This window comes from Dendrobates tinctorius, unplaced genomic scaffold, assembly GCF_039654945.1.
Source record: "Dendrobates tinctorius isolate UK_male_01 unplaced genomic scaffold, ASM3965494v1 ptg000073l, whole genome shotgun sequence".
Classification (NCBI taxonomy): Eukaryota; Metazoa; Chordata; class Amphibia; order Anura; family Dendrobatidae; genus Dendrobates; species Dendrobates tinctorius.
The window spans coordinates 20,001,069-20,013,784 of NW_027361741.1; the positions used below are offsets into that span (position 1 = coordinate 20,001,069).

Here is a 12,716-nt window from a genome sequence, read left to right on the forward strand (position 1 = left end):
TAATGTAGTGTGTGTGCATTAATGTACACAGCTACCGCTGCTCTCACTAGTGTCGAGCGCTGTTCTCCTCTTCTCAGTGAAGTCTCTGTTCTGCAGATTGTCCAGGTCACGCTGCATTCTGAGTGATCCCCAGGCTTTAACAATGTAAGTTTCTGAAGAAATTGTAAAAGAGGCTTCTAATTTATGCATAGAGTGTAGGCTGGGATGGCTAGTGGTAATTGTAATGACGTCACTGAGAAGAGGAGCAGAACGGTGCTGGACACCAAAGAGAGCAATAGTAGGTGAGTATGTTAATACACTCATACTACATTACATGCACATATAGACACATTTAATAAAACAAAATATAGATGATAGTCCTTCTTTATGCCAAAGAAGCTTTAGAATTACATAATTCCCAACCCCACAGCATGGCAAATGACACAAATCAAAACATATCAATAGTTGGGAAGAATGGATTAATTCCTGCACTACCTAGATGGAGGAAGCAGTAGAATAGATGGAGTCAGAGACCCATGTGGATTAAGTGTGGTTTATTAGTCAATGTGTTTTGAAGTTTTAAGGGCCTGTCACACTAAGCGATATCCCTAGCAATATCGCTATAACGTCAATGGTTTTTGTGACGTTATAGCGATATTGCTAGCGATATCGCTATGTCTGATACTTACCTCTGACCGATCCCTCGCTAGTTATCGCTGATCGCGCGAGAACGTCCTGGACCGTTTCTCGTCGTCAGCTTCCTGCTGGGCTTCCTGCTGTGGAGACGAGCGACGCGTGGAGCCGGGCGGGAGGACATCAGGATCGCCTCGTCTGACAGGTAAGTAGCGACCCTGACCCCTGCGATGTGGCTGGTGAGATCTGCCTGTGTGGCAGCTCACTAGCGACCACTTAGCGATGCACCAGCGATCCTGACCGCGTCATATCGCTGGTCGTGATCGCTGGTGCATCGCTAAGTGTGACACTACCTTTACACTTTTTCTCCAGGACCAACCACAGTCTGTGATTGGTATCTTGGTTTCTTTGTGGGTCTGCAGCAGCATTAAGTGCATTAAGTGGCTTGTTACACAACCCTGGCCAGGTGAGCAATTTTCCCTAACCCTTGATACTATTTTGTACAGAATAGACCCTATTGTGCTATTGTTTTTAGAGTTTTCTTCAATTACATACCACAGCATCATGGATCTTTGTGATTCCCTGCAAGAACAGGTCACCAGACTATTGGCCAAACTGTGACTACAGCAATGTAGTTGTACTATGGCATTATGAAATTGAGCAAAAATACAGGGACCATCACAACACCTCATTAACAGGGCGAAAAAACTAATATTCTGACATCATGTCTGCATTTATGTTAAGTTCTTTAAAAATAATAACTTTCTTAGCTGATTTTAGCATTCAAAGTAGAAATGAGGGAATCTGATGAAATTTGATAATCCTGATTAATTTTTTTTGTAAATATATCATTAATGGAAGAGTTAAAAAATAAAATATTATACTTGCCTCGCCTCACCACTCACCTGTCCTGCTGCCGCAGCTCCCAACTCAACCATCTGCTGGTTGACTTCCTCCTTGAAGTCTTCTCTTTCATATTCAGTCTTTTTTACTCTTCTTTGCTGACTAGGCCTTGTGTGACATCATGACGTGTGTCCCCCCAGAAAACGTCACTTGAGGGGTAGTCGGCGCAAAAAGCATTGAAGAGTGAACATTGAAGAGAAGAACAAAGTTGGAGTAGGAAGCTGGGATGCCAGAACAGGTGGGGGGGGGTGAGGTGAGTATGTTTTTTTTTATTTTTATCACTTTTCAAGTCCTAAAAAAAAATAAAACAAAATGGATTCAAGCAAATTGAATCCAAAACAATTTGGTTTGGGAAAATGCTATTATTTTTAGTCAATGTCATTGTCATATTATGATAAAATGCACATTACATTTTATTCAAAGGAATATTAAAGTTTAAGAAGAGAAAGGTTATTTGTGTAATACACAATAATACACAAATATATATATGTATGAATTTCTCATGAATTATAAGACCACCTTTATAGTTTATTTTTATAGGATCCAGTCTAACCTTAGAAAACAGAGCTTTGAGTGTAATTATAAATACCTATGAATGTTGTTCATGTATCAAACCCTTTAATGAACATTATTAACATGCTGATCATCTGCATGTACTTGTTTGTATATTGTGATTACAAGTGTGCAGGAGCTTTGCACCATGTCCAGAGTTGCTGAAGGCATGGTAGTATATTTAGGCTTTGCCGGCTGCCCACAGTAGAACAAGCAGCATGATTCCTGGGAACATCATTTTGAAAAGCTACTGCAGTGACACATATACAGAGAAAATGGTTAAATGAATAACCAAGGCGTATATACCCTTAAAATGTTATTTTTATTTTGATAAGACTTGTTAAATGTTTTTTCCTCATTTTCTTCCAAGAGCCCTAGCTTTTTTCATTTTTCTTTCTATATATACAGTATAGGAGCTTGATTTTTGCAGTACGAGTTGTACTTTTGAATGACTCCATTTATTTTATAATGTGATGTACTGGATGGTGAGCTCGTGGAATGTTTCGTCCCCAGAGATTGACAGTGGAATTTAACAGCTCCGTTCCACTTGCGGCTGTTGAATGCACATCATCTGTGGGAAAGGATGACGGCTCAGCACGTGGCCCATCATCAAACTCAGAGAGCCTGCATATCATGTACTTGATCTGTCATTAAGTAGCTAAAGATAAGCCAATCTATATATGACCCAAGTGCACTGCTCCATCAGTGAGAAATTACATTTAAAAGTTCTGTCTGGGAGTACATTGGGGCAGCCGATGAACTTCTAAATTCTCTGCGTCATGTTGATTTTCTGATCTAGCAGTACCAACCCCCGACTGATTGACAGATCAGTGGTTTTGTACCTGGATAAACATCTTTTACTTTTACGGCGTTCACTGTGTGATAAAATTTACCTGGTAATTGATTCTCTTGGTCAGAATAATTATAGCGATACTAAATTTGTCTATTTTTTCTCATTATTTTTAATGATGAAAAAAAAATCTGAAATTTGTGAAGAAATAACATTTTGTTTGTTTCACCATTTTCTACTACTTTTTTCTTTTTTAGTCGATAGAGCCGTGTGAGGGCTTATTATTTTGTGCCATGAGCTTATGATTTATTGATACCAAATTAGGTTACATATGACATTTTGAATGCTTTTTATTGTCATGTAATGCTGCTCTGGGAATTTAAATATGCAGATAGTCTATTTGGAGATGAAGAGGATATGGACTCTAGGACCACCTATTGGATATAGCAAGCCTAAAAGTAAAAAATTGACTCCTTAGTGAACCATTACTTAGGATGAGAAGCCAAACTATTTTCGGACACATGTTTTGGAGTGTTTGATAATTCTGAATAATTGATAGTATTGGTCTTGATATATTGTACTTTGCTTAGTGTCAGTATGGAAATATCTTTGCTATTTGGAAATTTTACTACTGTTGACTGTATGACTTTTTTATTTATTTATTTTCTTTATATATATATATAATATAAATATATAATTATTTTTTTTACAGAGGCAAGCACATACTTCTTCATAGGCTCTGGTAACATTTGGGATCCATAAATATGAGTAACTTGCTGATGGGGGAGAGGAATCAAGTCCAAATTTTCTCCCTGGGCCCATTGGACTCTTTCTATAAACAGTTTCCTTTTTTTCCCAACTTTGGTTATGCTTAGCCTGATGTATGTCATTTGTCTGTATTATTAAAAGAGTTTTCCACTGCCAAGACAGCCCCTTATAAATCTGTATGCTTGCCCCCAGTAAAATAATAACACCTATACGCACCACCGGTGTCAGTGCCATTCGTGTGGTGTCAGCAATGGCTCTCCCGAGGATCGTGTGACATTATGTTATGGGATCACTGTGGCCAATTAGCACTGTCTTACTCCTTTGCCTTTGGACAAATCACATATATCTGGAGGAAGTGAGAGCTGCTACTCTTTCACTTCCTCCAAATGTCTTCATTTATCTGAAGGCAGGGAGAGTGAAGTGGCCGCTGATTGGCCACAGGAATCACGAGACATAAAACAAATCATGCCAACCCCAGGAGAGATAGTGTCCACACCATTGGAACAGCACTGGCACCGGATGTGATCATAGGTGTTATTATTTTATAAAAGGGAAACATGGATTTTGAAGGGGTTGTCCGACTGGTGGACAACTTCTTTAAAAGAGTGCCCACAATTTAAATTTTTTTTTTCAGAAATAGTACCATTCTTTACAGGACTATATATTTGTCTGGGACTGTAGTTACCCCCCATTTGCATAAAGCGCAGACATGGACGGACAACATCATACCCTTTTTGACTAATCTCACACAATGCTTTTAGCCACCTATGCATACAAAAATATATAAATATAAAAAAGTTTTCTTTTATTATGCATTACTTCTGTTACAAAATACAATATAGTTTTATGGGATGCATGCAGTGCTCAGTTCTTCTGTATCACATTTATACTATGCAGGTACTTTACATTTGTTCCTTTCTATTAAATATATAGTGCAGTCAAAATGCTTTCAGGAAATGTAACGGAGTTCTTCCTTCAAGGATTTAAAAATCTTCACAGTATACAAATCTCTGTTTTTAGTTTATTTCTCATTATCTACGTTTTCACATTATTGGGAAATCTTTTAATCATCTTACTAGCGGCGACCAATGCTCGTCTTCATTCTCCAATGTACTTTTTCCTTAGCAATCTAGCTTTGTCCGAGGTTGTTTTCACTGCAAATATTGTTCCCAACATGTTACACAACTTACTTTCAGAGGATCATTCCATATCCCACCCTAGATGCCTGACTCAATATTACTTCTTCAGTACCACCGCCACAACTGAATGCTTGCTGCTTGCAATTATGTCATATGACCGATATTTGGCAATATGCAGACCGTTACATTACTCTTCTCTTATGAACTTTCAGCTGTGCTGCTGGACATCCGTGGGGGCTTGGTTAACTGGTTTATTAATATCAATGGTAACCCTTATTTTACTGTGCAAGTCAAATTTTTGTGGTCCGAATTTAATAGATAATTTCTTCTGTGATCTTTCACCTCTTATCGAACTTATCTGCTCAGACACCTTTATGATAGAAATTGAATCATTTGTATTTGCATCCCTATTAACATTATTGCCTTTTGTATTAATTGTTACAACATACATTATAATTCTCAACAATATTTTCAAGATCCCGTCATCAAATGGCAGAAAAAAGGCTTTTTCGACATGTAGTTCTCATCTTGCTGTTGTTTCTACATATTATGGAACTCTTATCATTATGTATGTAGCACCTTCTCGAAAGCAAATATTTAGCATAAGCAAAGCCCTGTCTTTACTTTATACAGTAGTTACTCCGCTATTGAATCCAATTGTATATAGCCTTAGAAATAAAGAAATTCATATTGCACTGAACACATTATTAAAACATTGTATGAAACCATTTAATATACGTGGCATTTCATAGTTGTAAAATGCTAAACTTCCGCATTCCTGCACATAAAATAATTAGCCATAAATAAATTGATTTCCTTTTTTTTCAATCAAAGTAATTTCATTAAGTGTTCCATGAAATCATTAAGGCTATGCTAATTACTGGTACAGTATATTGTTAACAGGATCCATCTTTATTTCCATTGTATTTGGTTGCAAGAATAGCATAGACTGTATAGCTACTTTTTCCATAAAAAATGCTAGAGCATCCATGGACTCTTTTAAAAACAATGTTGTCCAGTAGGAGATGTCAGTATTAGGGATGAGCAAACAAGCTCGGTGATACTCAGATATAATTCATTTGGGAGCTCAGAAATGCTCGGCATTCAGGGAGCATTAGCTCGCGCAGGGTCGGCTTCACCAACTTGCGCACCCGGGCAAGTGCCATCGAGGACACCGGCACACTATGGGACTCGTGACTCAAGGGGACCCCAGTGCCAGCAGCCATGCTGGCAGCAGACTCCCCATACTTTAAAATCTGTTTACAATACTAACCTTTCCTTGTTCCCTGCTGGCCACAGGTCCTGTCTGTTCTGCATCTTCTGACTGTGTGATGTCTCAGGGTAAAGGACGCGATGACGTCACTACAGTGTGCCCTCTGTGTTGAGCACTGCAGAGAGTCAGAATACGCTGAAGAGACAGGACCTGCGGCCAGCAGGTAACGAGGAAAGGAAACTATTTGATTATTTATTTGTGGAGCATTATATGGGGCCCATTCTGCATGGAGCAATATATGGGGTTCATTATATGGTATGGAGGAATATATGAGGCCCATCATTCTGTAAAGAACATTATGTGGGGTCCATTATTCTTTATGGAGCATTATATTGGGCCTATTATTCTGCATGCAGCATTATATGGGACCCATTCTGTATAGAGCATTATATGGAGCCTATTATTCTGTGTGGAGAATTATATGGGGTCCAATATTCTAAATGGATTATTATATGGGGCCCATTATTCTCTATGCAGTATCATATGGGGTCCAATATTCTGTACGGAACATGATATGGGGCCCATTATTCTCTATGCAGTATTACATAGGGTCCAATATTCTGTATGAAGCATTATATGGGGACCATTATTCTGTGTGCAGCATTATATGAGGTCCAATATTCTGTATGGAGCAATATATGTTTCCATGAAACTGGATGGAGGACTATGTGATGCCCATAATACTGTGTGAAGGACTATGTAGTACCCATTATTCTGTATTGAGGAATATACTGTCAGGTCTAAACTGAAAACTTTTGAATTCCCCCAGGACACGGACTTAGATATCACTCATGTAAAGTAAAAAGTAAGCGAAATCTTTGGCATTGTGCCATACCTACCTTCTTATCTGTGTATCATGAATTGTGTTATGTGTTAAAGGGGCCCACTGAGACTCTTACACACAGGGCCCATTGCCTACAAAAACCTGGAGCTGGCCCTGAGTCGGTGCTCAAATTTGGAACTCGTATCCTTGCCACGCATGTTTGGTGCCTGTTATACAGCCATAAAGCATGTGGGGGTTACCTACAATTCACTGTAATGCTGCAGCCATCTTGGTAGTGGCATTACTGGGATTGGCTGGCTGTATGGCATTATCAAAGGTTATAAAATAACAGGCGCTGCCGTGCTCAGCTCACTGACGCCATTGCACAGCTCAGGGAAAGTTCTTATTGGAGGAAGAGAGTTCTTGTCCAGAGTAGTGTGTGCAAAATTGAATGAATCAAAGTCATCTAGCGTTAATACTGCTGCTGATTCTGAACCATCATGATAACAGCCCTTCTAAGGGCTAAATCTGTGCTTTGCTGCTTGCAGCAGATACATTCTGCATTTAACCTAGGGAGAGTGGCATAATACAGTCTCTATGCAGGACTTAGGGTTTGAAGTCAGTTGCCAACTATGTATCTGCTCTACATGCCCACATTTTGTTTTTTTGCGTGAAAAAAATTAACTGTATTATGATTCATACAATATAACACATTTTGCTTTACATTTTGGAGGTATATAACAGTCCAGAAAAGCACTGAAACATTTTTTTGGATTCAATTACTTATCCATATAGTATTAAGTGTTTTGCTGTACATTTCTGTGTTATATAACACTCAGAAAAAGTGCTGAAAATTTTTCTAGATTCAATTACTCATCAATTGAGTATTACATCCTTTGTGGTACATTTTGGTGGTACACTGCACTCCAAAAAAGAGCTGTAAAATTTTTCTGAATTCAATTGGTCATCAATACTGTGTTACATGCTTAGTGGGAGACAAAGATGGCAAAATCATGCAAAAATCTCAAAGTAGTGGCTGTAAGAATATTGGAGCCAGACAGAGGAAGTGGTAGGAGCCTGTGGTCCTGAACCGGCCACTTTCCCAGAAACACCAAGGCCGGAACCCAGGCTGCAGCCTTCACGACTGGGGTCCTTACAGACTGCAGATGGGAGAGCCAACATCTAGTAACTGGTGAGAAGACTTTGGGGTGAGCCATGACCAGGGCTGGACAAATGTTAGTGGGTCCTCTAGCCGCAAGGTAATTTAGCATCCCAGGGGGAGGTCATTATGTACAACCGGCAGTGGAGATGGGGGTCCATCAAAGAGCTTGGGACCCATTATCACATTTTGCTCGGCCAGCGGGCAGTAGAGACAGAACGCTTGCCTTAAAAGCTGTAAGAGGTGATAGCTGAAACCAGGGTCACATTCCTCAAAATAGAAGGGCAACATGACTGATATGCTGTGGGTTTGATCCGAGAAAGAAGGGGGCAGGATAAGCTCTTCCTGCGGAATGATCAGGTCTGGGAGAGGCTCCTCATAGTAACATAGTAACATTGTTAGCAATGCCGAAAAAAGACATTTGTCCATCCAGTTCAGCCTATATTCCGTCAGAATAAATCCCCAGATCTACGTCCTTCCAAAGAACCTAATCACTGTAAGAAACAATATTGTTACGCTCCAGCAAGATATCCAGGCCTCTCTTGAACACCTAGACTGAGTTCGTCATCACACCTACTCAGGCAAGGAATTCCAGATTCTCACTGCCCTAACAGTAAAGAATCCTCTTCTATGTTGGTGGAAAACCCTTCTCTCCTCCAGACGCAGAGAATGCCCCCTTGTGACCGTCACCTTCTTTGGTATAAACAGATCCTTGGAGAGATATTTGTATTGTCCCCTTATATACTTAACCATGGTTATTAGATCACCCCTCAGTCATCTTTTTTCTAAAATAAATAATCCTAATTTTGCTAATTTTCCTCAAGGCGGCTCGAGACAGGGCTACTACCACCCCTGAGAGATTGGACTCTCCTTGGCGTGTCCCATCTCCTATGCGGGAGCAGACAATGGTGCAGGTGACACAGTAGGTGGTTGCCCATTTCTACATGTTGGGAGCTCCCTTTATTACCTAAAGCCAGGTCACTGACAACCCGGGCATCTGGAAATTGGGCTTCAGGTAGCTGGTGGAGGCAGTACCCGCAGCCTCCCGAGGAAAGAGAAGAAGAAGCGGACACCTGAAGAGGATTACTTTAGTTTCCTTTCTGGGGTCTATGGATGACTGGATGAGCCTCCTTATAATTTTTTTCCTGGCTTTGCGCTTTCTGTTTGACTGCACAGAATGCCAGTGCCAGGATATCGCGAGACTATCTGACTTCACATCATGTGATCGCGCATAGGGGATTATGGATCTTTATGACTTCAGACTGCTTGACTGCACAGAACGCCAGTGCGCATGTGCGATTCCCTGATAGGATATCGCGAGACTATCTGACTTCACTTCCTTTGCGACAATAGACTGACGCTATCTGATGACTCCAATGGGATGTTATGGAACGCCAACAAATGGACCTATAATACACAGGTTTGTGTGGATAAATCCCAATAGGTCATTGATTTTTGGCGCCAGTGAAAGGAATACAATCATTGGTTATCTGGTGCATGTTGTGACACTTTTTGTAGGATTGCTGGTGATTGGTGGAGGGTTGCTAAGTGGCATAGGGATGCAAATATCCTATTGGCAGCTAGGTTTTTGTTTACCATCACCATGTGCTAATAAGATTATACAATTCCTGTGTAATATTTTATGATTGTGTTTGTATTGTATTACTATGCAAGTAATATGTATTTTTTGTATGTTTTGTATATATATTTTTTGCTATCTATGAAGTAGGCGGATACTTATGATTTGCCATATTGGCCTATTTAAGACCGCCATATGTGTTGTATGTTATGCTTGAAAAAGACCATGTGATGGTCGAAATGTCGGATTTTGTCATGGCGAAATAAACGTTACATGTTTTTCACCCTGATGAGAAGCTGCTCTTCTTTAATATTTTGGATTTCGTGATGTCCAACTGGGTCTTTGGACTTTGAACGTGCCTCTCCTGGATCTAGAAGTTGCTGTCTGCCAATTTCTTTTTTATGCTTGCCAATATGATATAAAGTCATAATATTAATCAAAACTATATAGAGAAATAAATTAAATATATATATATTAAAAAGGTGCAAATATATATAAAAAATATAATGAATTGTAGAAAGTGCCAATCTGTGTATATATCACTAAAAGTAAAAGGCAAATGTGCAAAAATATATAACCCAACTGTGTATGAAAATATAGCGCTGCTGAAAAATGTGATGAAGAAACAACCGTGCTGGAATTAATATTAAGGTGTATTACCTGATAGTGGTATAATGACAGTCCCCATGTGGTGGTGCCAGACACTCCCCGACGTGCGTTTCGGAACCAGTGTCCTTCGTCAGGGTGTGACTTACTTCCAAACTAACCCAGATTAAAAATGGATACAACAGCTGGTGTATAATGATCGGACAATAGATGGTGCATGCGCAGCAAGGGCAACCCGGAAACTCATGGCCGCGCGGTGTCATGTGATCAGACTCGTCAGGGAAAACAACCTGCGCCTCATCCACATAGAGACACCCAACGCCATGGCTCCCGGAGCACAAACCGCGCATGCGCACATATACGATCATGATGTGTGCCGCTGTAATTCGTGTGTAAACATGGCCATATATCATTAATTTTCACACACGCAACCTGGCCACATTACCCTAACATTAGATATAAAACCAGATGCGCGCATATCCGATCATTATGTATGCCACTGCAATTAGAATGTGAATATGGACGTATATAGTATTCACACATGCAACCTAGCTATGTTATCCCGATATTAGATATAAGACTACATGCGCGCATATTCGATCATGATATATTCCGCTGCAATTAGTGTGTGAACCCAGCCTTATATGATATTCACACACTCAACCAGGCCACATTAAACTAATATTAGATATAAAACCAAAAAGAAATGTTAATAATAAAACTACCTTATTTTTCGGACTATAAGACGCACCGGACCATAAGACACACCCCAAATTTTCAGAAGGAAAATAGGAAAAAAAATAATAATGTGTCAAATGGGGGTCCGTCTTAGGCTAGTTTCACACTAGCGTTTATTCCACGCAGCGCACGGCACCGCTAAGCCCCGCCCCCTGCCGGCTCCCTGCCTGCCCCATCCGGTCATCGCCGCCTACTATCGCACATGGACGCTTGCGATATGCGCACCCTATCTTTAGCATAGGGTGCACAGATCGTGTGCTGGCCGTGCGCTAGTAGGATTTTAGCGTGCGCTGCGCACTTTTGAAGGTGCGCCCGTGTGCGCCGAACGCAGCATGTTGCATTTCGGCATGCTTGGCGCACCTTCAAAAGTGCGCAGCGCACGCCAAAATCCTACTAGCGCACGGCCAGCGCATGATCTGTGCACCCTATGCTAAAGATAGGGTGCGCAGATTGCAAGCTTCCATGTGCGATAGTAGGTGGTGATGACCGGATGGGGCGGGCAGGGAGTTGGCAGGGGGCAGGGCTTAGTGGCACCGTGCGCTGCGTGGAATAAACGCTAGTGTGAATCTAGCCTTACAGTCCGAATTCAGCTTACCTGGGAAGGGATCCGGCACATGTGGAGGAGTGGTCACAGGGGTCATTCAGTGGTCCAGGCTGGTGCGGTGGTGGCAGCTCTGTGCTGGGGCAGGTGGGTTGTGCTGGGGCAGGTTGATTGTGCTGGGGCAGCTGAGCTGTGCTGGGGCAGCTGGGATGGGCTGTGCTGGGGCAGCTGGGCTAGGTGGTCTAGGGCAGCTGGGCTGTGCTGGGGAAGCTGTGCTGTGCTGGGGCAGCTGGGCTGTGCTGGGGCAGGAGGGCTGTGCTGTGGCTTCTGGGCTGTGCTGGGGCAGGTGGGCTGTGCTGTGGCAGCTGTGCTGGGCTGGGGCAGGTGGGCTGTGCTGGGGCAGCTGTGCTGGGCTGGGGCATGTGGGCTGTGCTGGGGCAGCTGTGCTGGGGCAGGTGGCTCTGTGGTGTGGTGGTGGTGGCAGACTGTGCTCCAATGCAGGGGTGGCGGCTCCGATGCAGGAGCAGCAGCTCCGCCAGCATTTCTTCGAAGCCTCGAGGCCCCCGCACATCCGTTGCTGGCTGCCGCCATGCTGCGTTGGCCTCCAGGAACATGGATGCCGGGAAGATGGCCGCCGATCCAGGGACAGCGCATGCTCAGGTTGAGATCTCATCCCGAGATCTTGGGAGACGAGATTCAAATCTCGGCAAATCTCGGGAGATCTGAACCTGAGCAGCCATGGCGGCAGCCAGCAACGGATGTGCGGGGGCCTACGGGCTTCGAGGAAAAGCCGGCAGAGCCCCCCACAGAGCACAGAGAGCCGCTACCCCTGCACCAGAGCACAGACCGCTGCCACCAGAGCACCACAGAGCCCCGCGGCACCCGCACCAGCCACCAGCCATGGTCGCAAGTAAGTATATTGCGACCATAAGATGCACCCCCCACTTTCACCCAAAATTTTGGGGGAAAAAAGTGTGTCTTATGGTCCGAAAAATACGGTAATAATCAAAAACCATACATGTGCAAATATAACTACAACAACACCATATATAAAGTGACACAATTAAAGTGAAAACCAGAAAGTGATAAGTAAAATTTAATATAAATAATAAAATAAAATGCAGTGATCGTGTTATAATTAATATAAATAAGTGTAATCCAGTGTTAAAATGAAAGTGCAAAAGAATATATATATATATATATATATATAAATCATAATATAGTGTATAAGATATATATATTTTTTACAAAAAAATAAAAAAAATAGTAATAATAAATAAATAATAAATAACA

The 12,716-nt window shown here is 41.8% G+C and overlaps 1 protein-coding gene across 1 annotated transcript; it reads left to right on the top strand.

Annotated features, from left to right (window-relative positions):
* Window positions 1-4,733: 4,733 nt before the first annotated feature.
* Window positions 4,734-5,516, top strand: LOC141096297 (olfactory receptor 10A7-like). Its single transcript, XM_073582839.1, has one exon. It carries the CDS (start codon window positions 4,734-4,736, stop codon window positions 5,514-5,516), a length of 783 nt encoding a protein of 260 aa, XP_073438940.1.
* Window positions 5,517-12,716: the final 7,200 nt, after the last annotated feature.